We start from the raw sequence: 26,078 nt of genomic DNA, 5'->3' as shown, positions 1-26,078 counted from the left end.
TTACGTGCACGCCAATGTGTACACGAGACCTCGGTTTTTCGTCCCGTCCGGCACCACTGACAAGGGAAAACCACGCCGGGAAATCCCGATGGAGGCCTACCTTCTCGGTCAACACCGATGTACCCACATAGCAAACCACTACCAAGGATATACAAAGCTTGGAAATCACAGGATCTCTTGCCTAGGAATCTAGCTCCTTACTCACTGAACTAATGCCGCGGCTATTCTGGGTTGTGAACCAAATGCGTTCGTCAACCTATGTGCGGTATTTCGACGCACGCAAGTTTTTGACGAGATATTTGGTATTTCAGTGACCTGATGTTCAGGAAACTTGTTTAAAACGGATCCTTTACTAAAACCTTTCGTGACATAGAACAATCTTAAATTAACAAATCATGATGTGTAATGGGATACTTCCGGGGCAATTGTAGCCTATCAGTTTTAATACAGATGGTTGACCTGTCGACTGCCTTTGACACTATCGATGACTCGCACAGGGCATGTTATATTTCTCTGCGGTAATAACGTCCAATATAAACCTGTAACGGTAAATCTCTTTGATCTTTGGGGTATATTCTTAGCTCGGAATAACTTGCGGTCTGAAAGTCGTGGGCGGCTTTGGATATATACCGGGAAATTTGGGGTTATTCTTCTGAAAGTTTTTCTTTAAACCTGTACCGGGTTATTCTTCCTGGTAGGTTTTTTTTCCATAAGAAAACTTGATATACGGTTTTTCTTACGGTAATTCTGGGATATTCTCATCTTGCGTACATGTAATCATAGACGGTTTATAAGCAAGATAAAGTCCTCGACTTCGCTCATGCTGCAGGGGAAGAAAGACTTCAGAAAAAACCCTCGACAGAAAAACCTCGGCCTGCCAGCCTCGGTGTTTCTTTTTCTCGGGTTATTTTCTTCAGGCTTTCTTTCCCCAGCATAACCTCAGTCTAGTGCTTTATCCTACACATAATAAATAACGCCGTTTTGACCTCACTCCACAATAATGTTATACATGTACATGTATAGGCCTACATGCACCTAAATAAACAGTAGGCTATATACTATTGTCTCAAAGTTTCTGATTTGATCAAATTCTCGTTTAATTCCGCAGTCTTCACACAGTTTTGACCCATCTCCACAACAAGGTTTTACAGGTATTCTCGCACGCAAATGGACAGTACTATTGTCTCAAAGTTTCTGTTTTCATCAAATTATCGTTAAATCCCCAGACTTCACGCCAAACTTGACGTTGTCTGCACCACCAACACCCTCCTGTTCAAATGCCTGGACACCTCCTGCACCGGATTAGATGGTTGTGTTTTATTGTAGTGTCTGGTCCAATCAACTTCCCCAAATAATGACCAGTTGCGTTAAATAATTATAATAAATGAATTAAATTTATAAAAACGTATTAATTTTTATTATGATCACATATTTAAACCAATTTTTTTTTAAATATATCAATCATCTGTACATTGAATTGTTAACAAATGCAACAGACTATATCAAAGATAATATTCAACAATAAAAAAACATGAGTTGTCGGGCAACCTAATAAATACACTATAGCATTTTTTTTCTAGAGGAGCCGTAAAATAAAACAAATGTTTTTTTGCAATAGCAAAATCCAATTGTAATCGTTGAAAACCATTTACAATTTATCGATTGAGCAATTTATATGTGATATAATCACTGTTTTTTTTTATACACTAGCTGTGTTACCTAGCGCACAAACGAAGTCATTGGCAATGTAAGGACCCCATTTAATTTCAATATCAGCATTTAAAAAGGTGTATTTTATTGTTTACTTCGATATTATTGGAAACACTGGATTCGCTCTTCCGCCATCTATTCTGATTTCCTCCCCCGTTATATAAGATGATTCCTCCGAGAGAAGAAATTTAACGAGTTTAGCCACGTCTTCTGGTTCACCTATTCTTTTCAATGGTATTATAGAGCTCTGGGTTGCATTTATCTTAAAAAATAGATAATAAATAATCAATACCATTAAGGTGACTACAAATTGTTCCAATGACATTGAATAATTGAACAGCATTTCACATATTTTCTTTGAGCGGCATCAAACAATTGACACGCGTAATGCGCTCAAAAATAGTATATGGCACACAATTACTATTATAATTAAAGCGAAATTTTGTTGAGGGTTCTCTCAACATTATCAAGCAAATTATAATTAATATTAACCAATAATTAGTCGGGAAACCATTAATATTGAGTAAAGTCACCGATCAAAGGGAAATAAATCTTATCAAACCATATACACAAAACAAGTAACAATTATATACAGAATCCTATGGAGTATAGCTACTGTTTATTACTAAGCAACGCTTGGTTGTCTAGGCTTCTCTAGTCTTTATCTGGTAGTGATCAAATATAAAGCTGAATTATTAATAAATAGTAAATTGTATTCCATATAATTATGACCTGATAAGTGAGAAATAATACAGAATATCAATGGAAACTATAGAGCGGGTGGCCACGGTGGCTCATTGGGTGAGATGTCCATCATAGCACATGGCGTATGTCCGTCTTCATTATCCCAGTCTGAGCAGAAAAGTTGGACGTTAAATCCAATTTCATTTCATTTCTGTTAGGGCACCAACTGTGCTTAATTCATATGTTTTGTTATAGAGTCATGTAGTGTGAGTTTGGTCCCACGTGACAAGGAGTAGGGTTGCCCAGGTTTTCCCCATACTCCTCGCAGTGTTTCGTTTGATTAGAACTAATCCCACTACTCACTGCTGTACAGAGTGCAAATTCTTGTTCTAAATTATGACTGGTCAATAGTCCGATTAACAACCAAAAGCTTACTGCGTAACAATATCATTACGATTTAAACATAGCTCCACATTGGACCAAATATGTTTACATAACGTTACGTCATGACTCACGATTTTAATATTCCCAATTAACCAGTGCATAGCAGAATATTGCAGAAAAACTAATTGTGTGACAAACAAGGCTATCAACTGTCAGCACGATTTTTAAACTGTGTATATCATGTAAACAATATTGTTTTGAGACGAACAACACTTTCACCGCTTTTAATACCTTAAATCACTGTCCAAAGTTTTAGGAAAGGCCCCAGATTAAAAGAAGGGCTGTCATGCTGCTGTGCTTTTGGATAGATTTGATTGAACGGGAAGAATAGACACACCCCCTCAAAAGCGCAAGTATCAGAAGCTAATCCAGCAATGGCCAGAGGGGGATTTCTCGGGCCATTGCTTCAGGAATATGGTTTTCCCAGGCTTCATAGGTTTCCTACCACGCTAAATATCCTAACCGCATGCCAAATAGTGGTAGAAATGATATGGCCATTTGTGATGGGTGTACATTAAACTCTCCTGGCTGTTGGATCTTGGTGTTAATCAAAAGAAAGTCTTGGGAATTCTCGATCTGGGTTCAGTAGCGTAGGAGGAAGGACCTGGCAGGGACCTATTATAGTGTCGTTGAGATGGGACGAAAATCAAGACCCACCCGTATACTCTGTATAATTGGACGTAACATGATCCGATGAAGAGTAAAGTACCCCCATAGCACACTGCATGATGTATTATTCTGGTAGGTACTGAAAGGTAGGCTAGTGCGTTTATCCCCAGATTATTTCATTGCTAGACAAATACGACTTTTTACAGTCGAGGATGACGGGTGGCCCTATTGTCATACTTACATCCGGTGGTTCCTCTATTCCAGCATTTGCTCGAAATTCAGACCTTGTATATCCCGGGCTGAAATAATTGAAGACACCAAATAGAGAGATTTCACCTAATGAAATAGAAGTGGGGAAGAATTTTAACGCGTGTGTTTTACAATATAAGGTCTGTCAATGAGTCAACTGCCGTGGTTTCGAATCCCAGCTTGAATATCACAAGACGTAGAGTCGCTTGTCCAACATCACGTTTTTTCTCCGGACCCCCCCCCCCCCCTCTATCTCCCTCTCTTGCGTAAACGTAAAAGAACATTCATTCACAACATAGTGTCATCATTACCTATTGCTAGGCGCCCAAATTGAGTTGGTAAGGTTATAAATAACAAATTTCTCTTTACATATTGTTTTAGCCCTTGTTAGTTAGGGAGTGGAAGTCAAAGGTGCTACTCTTACCAAATACAGTTACATCTTATACCATATTCTGCCGTTTCTAAAAAAACAAACAAGATTTTACGATATCACCAAAACAGAAACTGAATGAATATAGATTCAACGTAACTACTCTACAGGGGCCTGTTTCACGAAATTTTTAACTAAGATAAAATCCAAATTTTAGTAATTTGATTGGATAATATTAGATTGATAATCAAAATTGAAGTATCTACTAAATTTTGGATTTTATCTTTAATTAAGATTTCGAGAAACAGGGCCCAGATTACAGTATAAATGGGGGTGGGGACACGTGCGCTTCAGACCATTAGGTCTTTTATTGAATCAAGTGGCGTGATGAGATTCCCAGCTTGTACGTGACAAGGAGCAGGGTCGCCTGACCAACTTCGTGTTTTTTTTCGTGTTTTCCAGTTTCCTCCCTATGTTAGTCCCGGCATGACCTAGTTTGTGTTGAGTGGACGTTAACCCTCCTCTCTCTCTTTCTTCTTGGCTATAATGTTCCGGATCCGGACGTCCCCGATTTTTTTAGTTTAGGGTGGTGTGGAACATGCTAGAATCGAAATGTGGTCTGAGTCGCGAAATGGTTCGGCAATATGATTACGAAGTAATGAAGATCAGAATCTGCCAATGGCTATAGCCACAACTCTAACCGCAACAGGGCCACCTAGATAATTTGTAGGCCTATGTGCCGAAGCAAGACAGATTTTGCATTCCCCCCCCCCCCCACCTGCCCCACACCTGTTTAAGTACAGTAAGACCATGAAATACATTACAATATAATATATAGTATATTTAGTAGTGTTAAAGGGAGGCTATATTAAAATCTTCTAGCAACGCCCCTGCATATAAAGCATGCACATTGAAACGCATGCAATACACTGTATACCACAATAGTTAATAAAGTGTCGCCATCTTGGTAACACTTTTGGTGTTCTGTTTGGTTTGGGGTCTCTGAATGTACTACTACACAATACATTATGGACATTGGGTGAACGTCTCATAGAAAATACTGTCGGGGATCGTATCGAGTCTCTGCGGCACCAATACAGCTCCATTATATTTATGCCCCCACCCCCTAGCGATTAATTATGGTCCCCGAGTGATGTATCAGCTGTGGCCCTCTCTCCTTGGGTCTGAACCCCAGGTTGCATGTGATTGCATCCTTCACTTAGACCTCTCATTCACAAACAGCGATATCATTTCATATCTTTAGAAGGCATTTGGTGAAAGCGGTATCTGTAATAACAAGCAGCTTTATGGATAACTTTCACTAGGTTTATTAACTGCAACGTTTCAATGAGGAGAACGTTACAGACGGGTAACAATAAACTAATTAAAGAGGCATTATGTAAGATTAGATAAAGAGTTGACAGTTCTCGCTATAATAGTTAAAAAATAGATAACGTAAAGAGAATATGTTGAAAATCTCAGTCAAGTGCCCCACTTTGAACCAAGATATTAGCGATTGAATTTTAGGCCTAGTGTTGATCATCATTACTACAGTCGGTACGATAAAAAAACAAAGGCTAGATTATCCACTTCGACGTTAAGTCATCCATCACCAAATGTATTCAAATCCAGTAAATATCACAGGCTAGCGATGAAACCGAGAGTTGATTATGGTCTGGATAAGTTAATTACTGTTTAATTAATAATTTAGATAACATTTTAGGCCTAAAGAAAGACCTACAATAGACAGATTTAGCTCAGGCATTTAATGTATGTTTAACTATCTACAGACCGAAGCCGTTCAAAGACATGGTGAAATGGTGTTAACCATTAGTTAGACCTCATACCTAAGAAACTATTAATCATTAGGAAACCCTTAAAGAGATGGAAATCTACAATTCATATTAAAAACAACAATTAATTAATGATAATCATTAATTAATCATTGAACGTTGCAGTTAATAAACCTAGTGATTGTTATCCACAAAGCAGTCTGTTATTAGCGATATCATTGACTATCATATGCAATAATTTTTATTCACATACCCGCAGCAAATAAATGTGTAAAATGGTTCAGGGCTGCTTTCGTCATGGAATACACCGGAAGTAAGGGGTACTACAATTATAAATATGGTTTAGACATGGTTAGTTCTATATGTTAAGGCCAGCTCAATTTTTCGTCATAGGTCACGAGATGTAAATAGGGCTAGTGCTAATCCCATCCCTAACCCTAGCCCTGGACCTATCCCAATGCTTACCATACCCCTAACCTGCATTTCGCCAACAATCACGTGCCCTAACCTTATTTACATCTCAGCGACCTTAACAAAAATTGAGCTGGTCTTAAGAAATAGATTTAAGCGTTTAGACATTAAAATACACAACATAAATATTTCCAGGAACAAGCCTTTAAGCCGAGCTGACTCTGACAATAGTCATAAACATAACTGTGTTCCCAAAGTTAATTTGTTGTCTTCCAGATAAAATACCCCCAATGATGACGCATAGCAATTCTTCACAGAAAACAGACTTTGTATAGCTGGCTGGGCCTCGGACAGACGGACTTGGTACAACGTCCTAGAGGGGCTAGGGGTCCATCGGCCCGGAATGTAAAACAAAATGGCATGTATTGTTTTCAAAATAAATAAAATTAATCTTCGCATCAACTGAAAATTATAACGACCTAAATCCGAAAAGAAAAATGAGTGGGCTTCGGGAAAGGTGGATGACAGTAGTTTCGTTTTCTCGTCATGCCCCCTATTTTTCACCACTATGCGGGCCCAAGGAAACCAGTTTGTCCAAGGGTCCAGAGCTACTAAGTCTGCCCCTGGGAATAGGAGACATATATGTAATTATATATACATGAAATATTCTTACCCCTCTCTGACTTAAAATACTGGACATGTTGACAACTGAACCTATAAAAGTACAACAAAAATATACTATTGTTCTTGTCTACCATATCACAATGGTGGAAGTGGACGTTAAACGTCAGGACCGACCGACCACACTATTGTACCCAAGTCGTTCGTACCCCTCACTGGGGGTTGGATGGCTAGGGATTCTAGGCTCACAAACTAGGAGGTCCCGGGTTCGATCACGGTGTAAGCTGAGTCAGAGTTAAATGTTATCATATTTTGTGTGAGAGTTCGTGGAATTGCGTTTCGACTCGTAAATTGGCAGCTGAAACGTATATATCTCGGCAATGGTGCGACAGGCGTGTCTCCAGTTTTTATAAAGTCCAGTTCTCACAAGCAGAATGTAGTTGAACCGTCTAATCACGTAAAATTGAAAATTAATATTTTTACAAACCTATCAAAACCTCCAAAGCGGTAATGGATATGATGTTTAGAATATACATACATGTATAAACACATCTTTCCTTTCCTGTCACTGTTTGCAATACTTTCGGCGCTATTGACAATAGACTGCAGTTGTCGGTGATTAACAAGATCGTTCTTGTCAATATTTAATGCATGTAATAATAAATATGTACATTTATACCGCACACATGTTCATGCTAGTGTGCATTTGTTCAAGGCACAAGTGTCATAATAGACAATAACCAGATGCGTTTTTAAATTAGTTTTGAACGTTTTAAGGATGACAGTTTAATGATCTGGGTAACGAATCCCACAGAACAGGCACAATGTGAATAAACATATCTGTATCCAAAATGATTTGAGTTTATATCTTGGAATTATAAGAAGGTGTTCTAATTGAAAACGGAGTGCACGCCCAGGAAAATATGATGATAAAAGATCTGCTATGAAGTTCTTTGAGTGCTGGTGTAATATGCGAAATCACTTAAATTTTGGTTATACTGTGTGTAGAAACGTGAATATCTGTTACATTATCTTTGATCCTCGGTCATGTTTTCCACTGCTTTGACTGCTATTGACAAAAGAAACGCTGTTACCGATTCTTGTCGGTGACACAAACCAGGTCATTTCGGGACAAACACATGGTTCAATTTTATTTCAATAATTCGCTTGCGCGTAGGGGTTTTAACAGTGGGAGGAAACCGGAGGTTGGACAGGCGGCCCTACTCCCTGTCACGTACAACCCGGGTATTGAAACCACGCCAGCTGACTCAATGACAGACCCCATGATATTGATACAGAACGTACGTGCTAACCATTCGGCCATTCGGTGTAGATAACAAAGCACATAAGTCTCACCTTTACTCTGTTTTAAATATGGTATACACAACTTAGACAGGTGAACAGGTGCTCGGAGATTAACTCTCATTGTATTATCATAATTATCCATATCTAAATTCTCAATATTCTGTTGTATACCAACCCCAGCATTATTAACCTAGGGGAAACAAAGTGTATTAAGTACGAAACGAATTGAAACCAACAAGGCTAATGTCCCCGTAACTCCCAAAATACTTAGATTACACGTTATTAATTACTTGCATTATTTTTTTTTTTTGTAAAGCGTGGAGCGATCAAATAGTTTATGCTCCTCATCAAACCTAGTCATGTTTTCGATTATAGTGAAACTATACACGCAGTTTCACCACTCTTTAACCTGTGCAGAACATGCTCATTATCAAACTTAGTCAATAAAACTATACAGTACATTACATCAATTAGAATCAAAGTTATCGTGTTTCTAGGGATCGACCAGTCAAATTGCTTATCTTTGCTTAGCCTAAGCAGAAAATGTTCATAATCGAATTCAGATACGGCATTCAGATAATACACACACCTACACTACACTTGAACATTCTGGTTTGGACAGAAGCAGTGTTATTATGTCTTAGACCTATGTTTTGTCATGTCTAATGACATGTTTTGTCGTGGCTTAAACACGTTCCTTATAATTCTTCAAGTGCACATCCAATGACATGTGTTTTGTCGTGGCTTAAACACGTTCCTTATAATTCTTTAATTCTTCAAGTGCACATCCAATGACATGTGTTTTGTCGTGTCTAAAACATGTTCCTTTGTCAGTAATGCGAGACTGGTCCTGGTTGGAACCGTAATGCATTATTATGATGTGTTTGGATGCCTATTATAATCGTAATTCTTTATCCAGTAAGGTGCAACGAATCCCCTTTGTCAGAGGTGCAGGACGGAAGGCCTACCAAGGACATTGTCTAGCCTTTCGGATGGTAAGAGAAAAACCCAGGTCAAGGGTTCATATTGGCGTGCCCGTAAAAGAACACTTGACAGTTAGAATTCGAAATAAGAGAAGGCCGTGTCCGGACATTTCCCTCACAGCACACTGTATGCCATATGCCCTCCTTGATAAGCCCAGTCGATGCAGATCCGTAGGACGTTAAACCCCATTTCAGGACAAAAACTTTCCCTCATAGCACGCAGTATGGCGTATGCCCTACTTAGTTAGCCCAGTCGGGACAAATCAGTAGGACGTTAAACCCCATTCAATTTCATTTCATAGCAACGACGACAATGTAACTTACAAGGCCATAAATGGAACCAAATGTTTTAATGGTTGTATCGACCACATTTTGAAGGTCTTCTTCTTTTCGTACATCACAGCCCAACGTTAATATCTGAAATATAGTCATTGATTTCACTAAAACTCTGCACAATCTTGTGGAGTTCGTCAATTCTTTTGATTCGTTGCAGTTAGAATATCAATAATTATATCCTTATTCCTAAAACCATAATGATTGAAAAATGTTTTGGTCTCAGATGTTAAAGGATAGAATTGAGTTATGCCTTTGTTATACCGGCCAGTTAGACCCAACATTTAGGGAATGAGTTATCCCTTTGTTATACTGGCAATGAGTTATCCTTTGGTTATACCGGCTAATAACAAGTCTTCTTTTATTTACTATGGCCAATATATTACCCAATAATTATTGAAAGCAATAGAAAGTAATGGGAATTTTAAAGCGGTGGGTGGAAATCAAATATCGTTCTGTGCTCCGATAACGATGTTATCGAGGAAACACTAGAGAGACTATAATTAATAGAAACAGTGTGAAATTTACATGTTTAAGAGAGAGAGAATGAGAGAGAGAGAGAGAATGAGAGAATGAGAGAGAGAGAGAGAATGAGAGAGAGAGAGAGAGAGAGTGTGTGTGTGTGTGAGGGGGGGGGGGGGGCTAACGGTCACTAGACACAACCAGGTCATTTCGGGAGTAACATATGGTTCTATTTTATTTCAATAATTCCCTTCCGTGTAGGGGTCTTTAGTAGTGGGAGGTAACCGGACGATCCGGAGAAACCCACTAGGTTGGACAGGCGACCCTATTCCTTGTCACGTACAACCGGGGAATCGGGAATCGAAACCACGACATTTGATTCAATGACAGAATTTATGATACAACGCATACGCGCTAATCATTCATCCATCCGACCACCCAGATTATTTGGGAAGACTACCTTGAATAGTATTGTCTGAACGATACATAGTCTGAGGTATTGAATGGAATAGGCTGTCTGCGCCTCATAATCGGTTGACTTTAAAGGGCCGATCAACGAGAATTAGTTTATTATCATGGCAATGGTACGGTACCTAACAATCGGCTATTTGCTGTTATAAATTTGCTTAGAATACAATAATTTTGATTGGAATTTTCATGATCTAAATCTTACATAATGCATCTTTAATGTGTTACTTGTACCTTGTCTGTATTGAGACCGATGGCCTGACATTGTTGACTCGTTTCTTCATTTTTGTCCACTTTTATATCAACTAGAACGAGTTTAACGTTGAACTGAGCAAGATGAAGAGCTATACCCTGTCCTATTCCAGCACCGGAACCTATCAAAGACAAAACAAACGGGGATATCATTATTTCTAGGAAAAGTTAATCTGATAATTGATATAGCAGTTTTAAATGGCATTTACTCGTACTTCAAACGAATTTACTTGTATTTCAAACGAATTTACTCGTATATAAAATGAATTTACTAGTATCTAAAAGAAATTTACTAGTATCTAAAAGAAATTTACTCTTAATTAAAAGGAATTTACTAGTGTCTAAAAGGAATTTACTCGTATTTAAAAGGAATTTGCGTGTATTCAAAAGGGATTTACTATAAGTTAAAAAGACTTGACTGTAATTTTCATGAAATTTACTATAATTTAAAAGGAATTACGAGTAACTACAATTCAAAAGGAATTTAATATAATTCAAAAGGAATTTAATAGTATTTAAAAGCAATTTACTATAATTTAAATGGAATTTACTATAATTTAAATGGAATTTATTATAATTTAAAATAAATTTACTATAATTTAAAATAAATTTACTATAATTTAAAATAAATTTACTATAATTTAAAATAAATTTACTATAATTTAAAAGACATTTACTCGTATTTAAAAGGAATTTAATAAGAACTTTGCTATAATTTGAGAGGAATTTTCTAATATTTAAAAGGCATTTACAAGCATGTTTTAAAAAAAAGATTTACTAGCATTTTTAAAAGGAAATTACCAGCATCTAAACATAATTTACTAGCATATGAATTAAAGGAAATTACTTACTAGTATTTAAAAGGAGTTTAATATAATCTTAAGGGAATTTAATAGTATTTAAAAGGAATTTAATAGTATTTAAAAAGATATACCAGTTATGATGACAACTTTATTTTCTAATGACGTCATAATCTGTACTTTATCTTAATATCAGAAGGCAGTCCTGCTTAAACTTGGATAGGTATTTCACGGATATAATCGTTCTCTCAAATACTGGAATGGATTAATTGAAAGTTTAATAAATTATGACTTTCCTCTTATTCCTTTATAATTTATAACACTCAACCACACTCGTGACACTGATATAACATGGAAATAACAAAAGTCCCCCGTCAAACGTAGCAAACAGACTTTACTGTACCGTATTTGTATCAGTCATCAAATAATATAATCACATGAAGGTTATCTTACAAAATGACCGGTTAAATCACACATATAGAGTGCTACTGTTACTGATCTTTATCAGTTGATAGTGCATTGACACTGTGACCACCTATATGTGGCGGGTTGGCGTGGTACCCGATTTGACCAAGGACCATATATAGATGGACTTTAGCCCTGATGTATTTGCAATGACATGGGTTTTAACCTGCACCGACTTGGCTAATGAGGACGTGATATATTTGCAAGTAAAAGTAACACGTATAACATATAATACAGTACTTAATAGTTTGGACGTTTACTATTTGGAGGCTAACATCGATGCTAAGGTATTATATTAGTTCGATGTGAATCACCTCAAAAACGGAGGAGTGTTATTGTCCAATAGATAGTCCATGTTCAGACAATCAGAATCGCAAAAATTCGATTTGGTACCCAGACCACTCGGACCAAAGTCCACTCGGACTAAGACCAGTCGACCCAAAAAAAAGACCACTCGGACCAAAACGGAGACCACTTGGACCAATCAATTTAAGTTGGAAGACCACTCGGACCAATATTTATGTTGCCCCTCGGACCAATAACAATTTATGTTGGAAGGCCACCCGGACCAATATTTATGTTGTCTCTCGGACCAGTCAATTTATGTTGGAAGACCACTCGGACCAATATTTATGTTGCCTCTCGGACCAATTAATTTATGTTGGAAGATCACTCGGACCAATATTTATGTTGCCTCTCGGACCAATTAATTTATGTTGGAAGACCACTCGGACCAACCCAAAGGATCGCTTCTCGATCCAATTATTCACTTAAGAAATAAAATACAGATTTTAAATTAAATAAATATTATTTATTAAAAAAAAACAATACAAAGAAGCGAATAATTTATAGGTGAATCTATACATAATTTAAAAATGTCATCCTTCCTTACATAAGAGCAAATATTCATATTTATTACATCAACAATTTATCCAAAAAAAATTTATTTTTAATATGCCCGTGACATATGGTACAATTTATTAATTTTTTTTTTTTTTTTAGTTTTTGATATGCTCGTGATATGTCTAGTGACCTATTCGCTTGGACCGTAAATCAACCCACATTTCTTTAATAGTTGGCTTGTGCTGATTGCTTCTTCATTGTAAAGTTTCCAAATCGCAAAAAGTTTTCCCTGTATTGAACGGGTCCGTTTTATTTGGTGTCTTTTTAATTTCCCTTCTGATATCATTTTCATCTGTTGAGGCAGTTGGCTGGCTTCTTTGTAAAGTAGACTTGTCAACAAATAAAATTGTAGATTTCCTTTTTTAGCTTTCTGGTTGATGTGATTATGCCACCCTTCGACATCGTTGTTGTCCTGATGGTAAGACCGAACACACACCACGAAGAAATTGGCCACACAGTATTTTCTATCCAAGTGTCTTTCACGTAATTTAACACGGATCTAATGTGTTCGTTGTCGGCCTTTTCCTCCAGTTTTGTAAAAGCCGGCAAAATATGCTCCGATGGCAAGGCAATGAGCTTTCTAATGAAATTTATGTTACTAATGAAATTTATGTTACTAATGAAATAAATTTATGTTACTAATGAAATTTATGTTACTAATTTACTAATGAAATTTATGTTACTAATTTACTAATGAAATTTATGTTACTAATTAACTTATGAAATTTGTGTTACTAATTTACTAATAGTTTACATACCTGAAGACCATTTTCCTGCACCTTTCGCCATACGGCCTGTCCCCAGTAAAAGTCGACAACAAACGATTTTACAGCTGGTGCAGTAGGTAACAGCTCTAAGATTGCCTGGAAAACCTGCAAAAATTGAAAATACAAAATTATATGAATTATATAAAATACAAATTTATATGAATTATATAAAATACAAATTTATATGAATTATATAAAATACAAAATTATATAATTGTATAATAAATGTTATATTACAGGATATCTGTGTATATATATATATATATATATATATATACACATATGTACATACCCTCTTGTAGTCTTTCCTTCTTTTTCCAGACATCATTACGAAATATACAGGTCACAATTCTATGGAATACAATTACTGCTTTTTACTGAGCGACGTTTCGACTAGGCTTCTCTAGTCATTTTCAAGCTATGATAAAAAATGAAAATATGACAGGACAATATATACATGTACACAACAATGCTTAGTTAATGCTGACAAACCAGGGATCTAACTTAATGACGTGTACCTAATGGTAATCTGATTAAATTAAACGCTAATAAGTAATAATACCAATTAACCTAAAAATTGACTAATTGATTAATGGATAAGTTCTTGTGGAGTATACACAATGATTAGTGGGTTTTAATAATACAAACGTTGAAAGAAAATGAAAATTGATGAAATGTTATCAACGACCCCTTTCACTGAAATAAACACAAATGATAAAAGAAATAGATTGTTGTGGAGTATTTACAACGATTTGATGAGGTTTCGATAATGACAACATCCCAATAAGATGAGATTTGATTGGTGTTATGACAAAAATAATTAATATACGAAAAACGAAAAACCCTTAGAACAATGACTGCACTAATGATCAATAGTCCCCTGAAGGCTGACAATTTAAAATATTGAGTGGTACTTCACTGGGTGTTATAGAGATGAAGAAAGGCAGGGTTAGAACTATTGAGTGCATTAAATTACAATAACCGCAGGCCTGAAAAGCAAAAATGCCTGAAAAGCAAAAATAGTTGGGAATTATTAGTTATCATTTTTGCAAATTATGATGGTTAAAATTATTAAAATTATAAAAACTTAAAATTATTACTGGAATATTGATAAGTATTATATATGATTCAAAAAGAAAATAGAAGAATTATGCTTAGCCTTGATTATGTGATAAGAATATCATACGCCCTGGGGAGGAACAATCCTTGATCACTGTTCATCGTTGGTTTGTGTCGTCGTATTTGAATGGCTTCATGCAATCGGCGCGCTCTCTTGTTGCTTATATTCTTGCATAGTGGTTTTACGTTGGACCATTGGACTCTGTGGCGAGGGTTGGAGTTCAAATGTTCAGCTACAGCTGAGTTGTTGGTTGCTGCTTTCGACTTGTGGTCATCTATCGTTTTATTTAATGGTCGCTTTGTCTCCCCGATGTATGCAATCCCACAATTGCATACTATTTGATACACACATCCCTTTGGTTGTGGTGGTTGTGTAGGATTTTGTTTACCATTGGCTCTTAATATATCTTTAGTGCTGTAGCTTTTTGTGAAAGTTACATCTATTTCTGGTTGTTGCATTAGTAGCCTTTTGATTTGGTAGGAGACTTTGCCGTTGAAAGGAAGGAAGATTCTGACTGGGGCAGTGGGGTTTTGGGTTTAGCTGCACTCGCCGACAGGGTCTTGTTGATGGTGTTTGTCACAAACTTCTCTGGATAGCCGTTGAAATTTGTGAAGACATGTTTGAGATGATCAATTTCCTTGGAGAGGCTCTCAGGATCACATATCTTTTTCGCACGGTTCACCAGAGTTGAAATTGTGGCCGATTTTACGCTATTCGGGTGATTAGATTTGAAGTGAATGTATTGGTCGGTGTGGGTTGGTTTCCTATAGACACCGGTACGGATCGAGTTGTTGGTTTTAGATACACAAACATCGAGGAAGGGTAGTTGGTTATCATTTTCGGTTTCCATTGTGAATTTTATACGTGGGTGTTGCCTGTTGAGGTGTTGTAACAGTGTTTCTGGATCATCTTGTTGATTGATAATAACAAAGGTATCATCCACTTGCCTAAAGAAGCATGTTGGGGTTACGGTGGATGTTTGAAGCGCCTTCTCTTCTAAATCAGTTAAAAATATTTCTGAAATTAAAGGGGAGAGGGGGCTTCCCATGGGTAATCCATTGGTCTGTTCGTAGAAATCGTCACCCCAGGAGAAATATGTTGAACTGATGCATTGTTTCAACAAGAGTATGATGTTGTCTGTTGATAGATAAGTCTCTAGTGGGTTGTCTAAACTATCTATGCGCTTGCGTAGAATCTTCAGGGCCTCTTCCCTGGGTACATTTGTAAACAAATCTACAACATCATATGAGACCATCCTCCCGGGGTTTGGAATATTCTGCAGTTTCTCACAGAATTCACCTGAATCTTTGATGAAGGACGATGCAGTTGTGCCAAGTGAGGAAAGTAGTTTTGATAAATATTGGGCTGTGTTGTAGAAGACTGAATCTCGAGAACACACCAGCAGACGGGCTTTCATGGGTTTTTTTATGGATTTTTATAGTAGCCCTGGCATAAGGTGGTCGAGGGTGGTTTGGTCTGAGCTTGTAATAGAGAGCTTCAGAGATCTGTTTGTCTTCTTTTAGTTTTTTTAAGCAAGTTTTCATGGCTGTCCCTGTGCGCGTTTGTTGGGTCTTTGCGGATTCTATCAATTGGTCCGAGTGGTCTATCAATTGGTCCGAGTGGTCTTGGTCCGAGTGGTCTATGGTCCGAGTGGTCATGCATTCTCAGATTTGTGTTACAACACCTAATAGACCTAATTAGAACTAACAGTAAAAATAAGTAAAATATATACAATACCAAGTCAAAGTAGTGAAATGAAATGGGGTTAAACGTCCTACTGTTCTGCCAATCATACCAATCATTTTGTATCTAGATCCAACTATTGATAATCTCTGTTCGTTTGAACAATTTTACCAAATTTGTGACGTATACCTGATTCATACGAATGTCGTTACGTAACGGTCATCGCACAGAACACCATATAATATTCAATGAACTGACCTGCATGCTGTTTAGTGTTTAACTCACTAAAATAACCCACACGGCAAACCTCAACAGATTCCAGTACCCTACATCTAATCTCGGCTGTATGACAAAGTCGGCCATTAGAACTACTTTCAAGTTCCCGGATTACAATGGCGTTGTCCATGACGACCAATGACGTCATTGATGACGACGTATTTGAAGAATGTTTTATCTTACAAAATTTTCAAAGTTTGAAGCTGTTTTTCTTTAAGTTTATCCGATTTTCTTTAGACAAGGACAAAATTGCACTGAAAATTCTACACACTCTTCGAACGACGCAATTTTGAGAACTTCTTTCTAAACGCGGGCAAGTTTCCCCTTGTAAGTAAACCGGTGCCGCATCGCAAATGTATAGGCGTAGGTACATGTCACTTACTGTCATACAGCCGGGGCTAGATGTAGGGTACCGGAATCTGCCGAGGTTTGCCGAGTGTAAAATAACCGCTACCTGTATAATTTCGGTGAGATAACTCTGTATAGAAAAATCTTAGCAGACGCCACATTATCTAAGCAGGTCGACTGACGCATTGATTACTCGATACTGACCTATTAAGATGTATATGAGCTTTGCATATATGTAGTCAATATCCAACCACTTAAAACGGGTTCACTTTACAGAAGGTCGAGCCATGTGTTTTGCCGAGAAAGTTGGTATGGATTTTTCAGTCTGGTTTCGGATCAGGACGCAGGACGAGGGTCTGGCAAGTCAAAGCAAGAGAGAGAGAGAGAGAGGGAGAGAGTGAGAGAGACAAACACATGGTTTAATTTTATTTCAATAATTCACCTGCGCGTAGGGGTCTTAAGCAGTGGGAGGAAACCGGAGGACCCGGAGAAAAACCACGAGGTTGGACAGGCGACCCTACTCCTTGTCACATACAACCGGGAATTGCAAGTCAAAGCGTTTAGTCGATCGGCAGGTACGAAAACTCATGTATAACAATGGCAACATTTTATAAAGATCCCCAGACTTTTGGGAATCTAAATAAGACTTAATAATATAAGGGTTATATCACACTACATGACGTATACCTATTTTCAAAAGTCCGGTGGAGAGAGAGAGAGCGAGAGAGAGAGAGAGAGAGAGAGAGAGAGAGAGGGGAGAAGGGGAAGGGGAGGGGGGTAAAGACCACTACGTCATTAATTCAGGACTAACATATGGTTCAATATCATTACAATCATTCAGTTGCCCGTAGAGGTCTTTAGAAGTGAGAGGAAACTGGATGACCAGAAGAAAACCGACGGCACCCGTACAAGCGGGGAATCGGAGAGAGAGAGAGAGAGAGAGAGAGAGAGATTTAACGTCCACTCGACACAAATTAGGTCATTTCGGAACTAACACATGGTTCAGTTTTATTTCAATAAATCGCTTGCGCGTAGGGGTTTTTAGCAGCGGGGGGAAACCGGAGGACCCGGAGAAAACCCACAAGGTAGAACAGGCGACCCTACTCCTTGTCACGTACAACCGGAGAATCGAAACAACGCCAGTTGATCCAATGAAAGACCTTATTATACAGCGCGCACGTGTTAACCATTCGGCCGTCCAACCCCCCCCCCCCCCTTTAAGCCAGTGAAGGTTTAGCATACTGTTTTACCAGACACTTTACATAAATTTGAAAGATACCGAATAACATGTGCGCTATCCTGACAAAGAAATGCAGTATAATATTCATGAAATAAATCTATAATCATGAAATAAGTACAGCCTCCCAATACAAATTATCACTGACCTCACTACAGCTGTGACCGTAGGTCAACATAATTCAAATAAAACTTTTTTCCCATTTTGATCATTATTCGTTAATACGGCTTTAATATGCATTCATTGACCAAAATTGATAAGGTAATTAGGTGTTGCACAATATTGAATAGGGGAGTCTATTTTCAAGGCGGGTTTGGCAGGTTGGAAATTTCCACATGCCGAATTTGATATTTCAAGTGTCTGGTGTTAGGGATTTATAATAGAGGTAGGTAACCGTAGCAATAACCCTAACCTAACTCAGAATTCACTGTATATGAATGTTTCGTATGGAAATGGACTTCCTCCAACCGACCCGATCTCCCCCAAAAGGCCTAATATTAGACAACGCCTATTTAATCGGTTAGTGAAAAAATATATAAATATCCCATAAAGAAACTAATTTAAATATTTTGGAATCATTATTCCCGTTTGATTAGAAATTAAAATTTCTGTATTTTTATCAGTCTGGCTATTTAGTAAATTTGAAAGAAAATTATATTGAGATGTTAATAGGTGTTAAATTGGTAGGCGTTTTACTAATTTCTAATTGGTTGGCTATTACATATAACAGATGAATATTGTATACGTAAGTTTCGTATGCGATATTACTCTGGTCGAAGCGCACGTTATCTTCCAGTCATCATCATAGCGTAGTTTGTGTAGACATCATCAAAAATGGTTGTGTGCATAGCTTTAATGGTAAGTTGTATCATGTTTTACTCTATTGGAGATGTGATTTAACGTCCACTCGGCATAAACAATGTCATTTCGGGACTCTTGCGCTTAATTAAATTTTGGATATGATTACGCATGTCTATAACACTCCGGTTGCCCTTTGTAATACTTGGACAAAAACGCACTTACATTGATTCTTAGGACCGATCGAGAAGATTTGCAGAAATATCCTAGATATCGTTATTTTGTTTCCATCTTACACTTCTCAATAAGATCGCTTACAATGTCTTTAGCAATATTTGACACATATGTTATAGTGGGCCAGGGCAGAGGGCGTGACAAGGGAAAACGTATAGTCGTTCGGATGGGACGAAAAACCGGGGCCCCGTGTACACATTGGCGTGCGCGTAAAAGATCCCATGACAGTTGGAATTCGAAATAAAAGTAGCCCGTAGTGTCACTCTCCGGACAAAATTCCCCCGTCTTTAGTAACCCGGAGAAGAACAGTAGGACGTTTAACCCCATTTCATTTTATTTCATTTTGTTATGAGTGACTAAAAGTTCGCATTTGTCGTTGATAAGTTTATGATCCCAATAATAAATGCATGGGGGCCGCAACAAAAATCGAAAAGACAAAACTGTGGACAAGACACAACTACACAGACATTGTAAGCAATGAATACCAAATCATGTGGATGAAACTGGGAATCAGCCGTAAGTCCCGAGCCTTTACTTTAAATGAGTATGGCAACGATATTTATTTTATTTTTCAATGTGATTATTTTAAATATCACTTTTTTGTTGTTTTTTTTATCAGGTTTTCATTTCGTTCATGTACACAGGAATCTCAGACGGTCAAGGTAAGCATAGCATTATATACAAGCCCAAGGAAGAGGGCCCACGGGGTCCATAAACATCTATTTATTTATTTATTTTTATGTCGGCATGACCCGCATTCGATCCCCTACTCCACCAAGGCAGTGGTATATTTATTTATTTATTTGTTTATTTTTCAGCGTCAAACGATAACAGTATTAGTGTTATGGGGGATGGTGATTGTTTAGACACAAGTTCGCATATTGTTATACCTAAACACGACTGCATTGAAGAACTCGGTCTGGATCAATATTTACGTCTTGAGGCTGACAGATATGATGCTGATGATCATATAGAACTAGATGGTAAAAATTGTATAAGAGAGAGAGAGAGGGGGGGGGGGGGGCACACACAAACTCGACACAAACTAATTACAATTCGCGTGTATAGCTGGGGGATTTCGGAGAGGACCCGACAAAGACACACGCGGTTTTAGGGGCATTATGGGAGATTAGGTAAAGAGCTGGCAGTTCTCACTATAATAGCTAAATACTAGATAATGTAAAGTGAATTTCATAAAAACATAGTCTCGATTGTCCATTTTTGGATTTAATCATCAATGAGCGTTGAGCAGCAGATCGGATTCAAATCCGGTAAATATCACAGGCTAGCGATGACATCGAGGGTTGATTATGGTCTGGATAAGTTAATTGATGTCATATCTAATTAATTATTTAGGTAACATTTCAGACCTAAAAAAAAAGACCTGCAGTAGGCAGATTTAGTTCTTGCATAATGCATGTTTAATCAAGCGACTCTGTGCAGTAGTTATCCTGTAATGTCTTTTAAAGCTGTTTTGTTAGTAGTATGTTTCAATATTTATTTCAGGAAACGGACTTATGATGGACAATGGTGATTGTATATTCGGTGATGTGGTACAGAGTAAGCAGGATTGTATTGAACATCTAGGTGAAATAAGATATCAACAGAGGGTACAGGAACAAAATAAAATCGATGCCGCGAAGAAAAACTGATAAAATATCGTTGTTTTAGAAATAATTGATTCATCTACCCTTCCAGGCAATAAACAAATATCAATATGTATAGAATGAAAACGTAAGAAATAAAATGAAATGAAATGGACTTTAACGTCCTATTTTTCTTCTTCTACTGGGTCGATGAAGATGGTCATACACAATGTAGTATTCTGTGAGTAAAATTAGGGGATCGCTGGCCTGGATGTCGGGTGTTCGATTCCTGCATTGTCAAGAAAGTTCATCCAAATTTTCCGGCGTGGTTCTCCCTTGTGAATGATGCAGGATGGAGGGCCTGATAAGGACAGCTGTCTAGTCGTTTGGATGGGACGAAAAACCGAGGTCCCGTGTACACATTGGCATGCACGTAAAAGATCCCTTGACAGTTGGAATTCGACATAAGAGTAGGCCGTAGTGCCGCTGTCCGGGCAAAATTTCTCTCATAGCTCACTGTATGGCGAAGCCCGTCTCCAATAGCCCAGTTCGGAGCAGAACAGTAGGACGTTAAACCCCATTTCATTTCATGAGTGGAATTTTGCCCAGACAGCGGCACGACGGTCTTTTTATTAAAAGGGGCGAAAAGGATTCACTGGCCCGCAGCTATATACAGGATATGGGTATCAAAGGAACCAGAAAGTCCTACTGACCTACTGAAGGTTTTAGGCATTTTGTCAAAGGTCAAAGTCAAAGGCTAGACACCACAATAATCCTAACCCTAACTTGCAGATTAGTGACATTTAGACCACAGTCAACATCAATTCCTCCTAGCAAAGAATCTAAACTGTCACGCCCATATAAACATATGCCGTCCCGTATGTGACTATAAAGTTTGGAACCAACGGAATGCTACAGCAATTTAACATTTAGCAATTGCTGTTGGTCTCAGACTAGTAATTAATTCCACTTATTTCATGATGCTACGAATGTAGTGCGAGTTATGAATAGACAATTTTCCATTAATTTTTTTCTGCCCTCTTCCTGCATTTTTGGGGTGACTTTGTGGTCTAAATTTGGAGAAAAGGGATCAAATTTGCAATTTCATAGCAGTTTTGGGTAATACTGATGATATTACAGCGGAAGGATAGGGGGTGTAAAGTGTCTTTCTGCAGAGTAATCATTGTGTCAGAAGTGAGATTTTCACCCCAGTCAACACCAAATCCCCGTAGCAAAAAATCTAAATGGTCAACCCCATACAAAATTATGATGAGAAGATTGCCAAATGTAGTCCCCATTGTGCCTATAAAAGTTGGAACCAACGGAATGTTGAGCAAAAAGCTACAGCCTGCGATGTTACAGTCATTTAAAATTGAAGTGAATGGGCAAATAATTGCTAGTCTGAACCCTGTTGTACTCCCTTTATGATACATGGATCGCTTCCCTTATTATGAAAGACGCCGCAACAAAGAAAATAACTTAAATTAAATGTAGGTATTGTTCCTGCAATGACGGTTCGTTAAAATAAAAAAACGAAGTAGAAAAATCAATCCTTATTCGTTTATTCCTGTACCCATGTTTGATAAACTCGTTCATTATGATGACAATGAAGGTAGGTATATATACGTTACTGAATACATGAACGTTGAATGATTGTGTGATGAAAGAGAGAACGAAGAACGAAGAACGGTTTCACTGAAAAGATAAAAATACACATGCATGTGTTTACAATAAACTCTATAACATATACGTTCTACATAACTAATAAATAATAAGTATTGATGAGTGATGCTGGCACTAAAACGACTCATAATATGGAATGCATCACCTATCAAGGAATACAAACTACTGTCTGATTCATCGTAAATTTTAAACGGATTTCTTCGATTATGAACAAACTACTTAACGTTGGTTATTATAAACTTACCTGTGTGTTTGTAATGAACTCCCGTTCGATAAAATCCATTGCACAAATAATTATCACAACGATGAAAACAAGTTCTCTCTTGAAAAATTGAAATATCACAAACTTTTCCCAGAGAAAAATACCAATATGGAAGATGGTTACGTCACTCTGCGGAAGATGTCATTTCGTATTAGGGGTGACAGCATAGGAAATTCAAGTACAATTACGACAAGAATCCATGACCACTCGGACCAAAGATCACTCGGTTCAAGACCAGTCGGACCAAGTGATAGACCACTCAGCCCAAACATATAGACTACTCGGACCATACAAAAAGACTATTCGGACCCAACAGAAAGACGACTCGGACCAATAATAAAATGTTGTTTTAATAAATTGATAATTGCGTTTGTTTTAATATAATTACTTGAACCAATAATAAAGTGTTATTTTAATAAATTGATAATTGTGTTTATTTTAATATGACTACTCGAACCAATAATAAAGTGTTATTTGAATAAATTGATAATTGTGTGTGTTTTAATATGACTACTCGAACTAATAATAACGTGTTGTTTGAATAAATTGATAATTGTATTCCAAATCGCAAAATATCGAGAACCACACTTGTAGTCACGTTTAAAAAGGGGCATATAAACGTCCGGTCTTCGTATTATTATGTGCTGTTTATATTAACGCATCAAGGGCGGATAACTTGAAAACGTGTCTCCCCCCCCCCCCCATATATAGTAACCCAGGGGTTAGTGGGGTAGAACGGAATGAAACCACTGGGGATACCGCGAATGTGGAAAAAGTAAAATTAGGCTATCAGACAAGAACAGTATACCCGTATATGTAGAAACTGTCAAAAGTCTGGACATACCGAGTCTCATTGCAAGAGTAAAGAAAAATTAGATTGATATTTCTTTTTGGCACCATTATTAATTAATTTTAAAACTAATCGTTGATTTATTTACGTACACAAAATTGAACCAAACAACTCTAAATATAAGAATTCCGTATAAGAATTATTTGCTTCTTTGTATTGTGATTTAATAATAAATAAATAGCATATTGTCTAGCCTTATAATATAATTTAATTGGTCCGACTGGTCTTGTTTTGGTCCGACTGGTCTTAGTCCGAGTAGTCTTTGGTCCGAGTGGTCTGGATACCTACGACAATTGGCATTGAGTTTGAGCGTTCGCACACATAACTACCCGCATTCCTGTATTTAGTTACCGTCTTTTACATTCTAGTAAAATCTCTGCAAATTTTATAGCTTTACTTTTTGAAATATTTTGTTCTAATTATTTGATTAGCGACTCGGATGGGAATATTTACTTTTGAACACGCATGCCGCACAAACACAACTATACATTCGTTTTACGGGCTTTATCACACTTCGGTCAAAACTGTCGAATCGAGAATTAATGTTCCGCTTCTTACGGGGTCATACGGGCTTAGTAGCATTATATACCCACCCAATAGACACGCTGAGGGCTGCCGCAACACGCTTAAAGATGTTACTGAAGCGGTTATTATTCGATCGAAAGAATGCGTATAAAATTAAAAATACACTCAGAGAATTCGGAGGTAAGCTTCATGATCCTTGTTAAATTATTTATAACATAAAGAAGATAGGATATTTATAGTTTATACATGACTTTATTTTTACGAGTATCCGTGCAATCAGTGATATTTTGATTGTGAAGAAAATTTGATAGACTGGCGATCAATGGTTTCCATATAAATCTCCTATGTAATTGCCTTCAATTGATATTTTTCGTCGCCCAAACCCATATACGTTCAAAATGATCGCGCTGTCAAACTATCTTTCAATGTTAACCAACCCCCGCAACAGGTATATTGGAATCGACCAATACGTCACGAAGACATTGTTGACATCGACTCTGTCGAAATTACAAGTAAATTTTCAAATTTTTCAAGAGAGAAATTGTTCTCATCGTTGTGATAATTAGTTGTGCAATGGATTTTATCGAACGGGAGTTCATTACAAACACACAGGTAAGTTTATAATAACCAAAGTTAAGTAGTTTGTTCATAATCGAAGAAATCCGTTTAAAATTTACGATGAATCAGACAGTAACATGTAGCAGACGAGGAAATTGCACTCACGTGACACAAGCAATATCGGTTTTGCGTGGGGAAAAAAACACCCGAAAGTAAATCGTTAAATTTGACAGAATTATGACTTGACAGTGAATAAAAATAATATGAAAATGATCTGCGATATCTGTTTACACTTTTACATAATTCTCAAGTAAACTTACAACTTGTGAGAGGGTAACAGGCGTTAGAAATGCATGGTCTCTAAAACACATGCCGTTTTTCTACACATCAATGGCGTTCGCTAATACCGGTTGAGTATGAAACTCGGATTTGGATTACGTTACGTTCAAATTACAGACTTGGACTAAATAAGAAAGGAAACGGCATTCTGCCGTAACAGTAGGTACAAATATTAAAAAGATGAGCATACGTCATGTCGTTCGCTATGAGTGACATTTGACAGAGTTTCTACAGTCTACTCTTATTCCGAATTCCATCTGTCAAAGATTCTTTTACGTACATCATAGCCAAGGTCATCATAGTTCAGAGGGACAACAAAGACACCGCAACGTTGCCTGGGATACCAAAGACACCAACGTTGTCCAGAAATCAATAACACCGGAACATCGGAGACACAAAGGATATCCGATCTTTCATATCAGATAACACACGTTTACACTAACCTTACATCAATTGAGTTTAACTGTGCTATTAAATATCTACAGGCAAGCTCTATAAACAAACAGCTAGATATCCCTCGACACATGCTTGGCTTACATTCAGCTAATATACATAAAATATTGATTTAATCTGTCGAATCGGAATTTGGATTATCATGATGCGTCCTATGTGTGCACGTGAATCGACATATCGGCCTAGGATGTTTCGGTCAGTGGACGTTTCGGCCAATTTTACAAAAACAAGTGACGATGTAGTCAAATGCACAGCAATAATCCGCACCCCAAAAACATGGACAATCCTGACACATAACATATATACAAAAACACATAACCACGAGCCAGACGAGAATGCTATATATTATCATCGACAAATGCAGACAAAACATGAAAAGAGAGAGAGAGGGAGAAATGAGGTTTAACGTCCACTCGACACACACACTAGGTCATTTCGGGACTAACATATGGTTCAATTTTATTTCAATAATTCGCTTGCGCGTAGGGGTCTTTAGC

At 37.4% G+C, this 26,078-nt stretch overlaps 1 protein-coding gene and 1 long non-coding RNA gene across 9 annotated transcripts; one reads left to right on the top strand and one right to left on the bottom strand.

Moving 5' to 3' along the window:
- Positions 1 to 1,407: 1,407 nt before the first annotated feature.
- On the bottom strand, positions 1,408 to 25,641 carry LOC126816066 (uncharacterized). Of its 8 annotated transcripts, none has more exons than XR_007678231.2 (12): positions 25,572 to 25,641; positions 13,922 to 14,047; positions 13,621 to 13,734; positions 11,629 to 11,749; positions 10,677 to 10,816; positions 9,504 to 9,596; positions 8,248 to 8,386; positions 6,944 to 6,984; positions 6,113 to 6,182; positions 4,121 to 4,157; positions 3,689 to 3,746; positions 1,417 to 1,972 (listed from the first exon to the last, which is right to left on the bottom strand). XR_007678231.2 is itself a non-coding variant. In XM_050542251.2 (11 exons), exon 1 carries the CDS (start codon positions 16,164 to 16,166, stop codon positions 15,207 to 15,209), a length of 960 nt encoding a protein of 319 aa, XP_050398208.1. In that variant the 5' UTR covers positions 16,167 to 16,682; the 3' UTR covers positions 1,408 to 1,972; positions 3,689 to 3,746; positions 4,008 to 4,157; positions 6,113 to 6,182; positions 6,944 to 6,984; positions 8,248 to 8,386; positions 9,504 to 9,596; positions 10,677 to 10,816; positions 11,629 to 11,749; positions 13,621 to 13,734; positions 13,922 to 15,206. The 8 variants fall into 8 exon arrangements, 3 of the variants coding, with proteins under 3 accessions (XP_050398208.1, XP_050398216.1, XP_050398199.1); XR_007678227.2 differs by lacking the exon at positions 25,572 to 25,641 and adding an exon at positions 25,110 to 25,210; XR_007678229.2 differs by lacking the exon at positions 25,572 to 25,641 and adding an exon at positions 16,691 to 18,228.
- On the top strand, positions 18,999 to 21,086 carry LOC126816093 (uncharacterized). Its single transcript, XR_007678239.2, has 4 exons — positions 18,999 to 19,151; positions 19,945 to 19,987; positions 20,144 to 20,308; positions 20,832 to 21,086. It is a non-coding gene; the product is annotated as an uncharacterized LOC126816093 (long non-coding RNA).
- Positions 25,642 to 26,078: the final 437 nt, after the last annotated feature.

Source organism: Patella vulgata, chromosome 1 (genome assembly GCF_932274485.2).
Source record: "Patella vulgata chromosome 1, xgPatVulg1.2, whole genome shotgun sequence".
Taxonomy (NCBI): domain Eukaryota; kingdom Metazoa; phylum Mollusca; class Gastropoda; family Patellidae; genus Patella; species Patella vulgata.
Note: the sequence above shows the minus strand (reverse complement) of the source record. Positions and strands in the feature narration are given on the sequence as shown.

Excerpts from the sequence above, each read along its gene's own strand:
- LOC126816066 (XM_050542251.2), bottom strand. The coding sequence starts at position 16,166 with ATGAAAGCCCGTCTGCTGGTGTGTTCTCGAGATTCAGTCTTCTACAAC.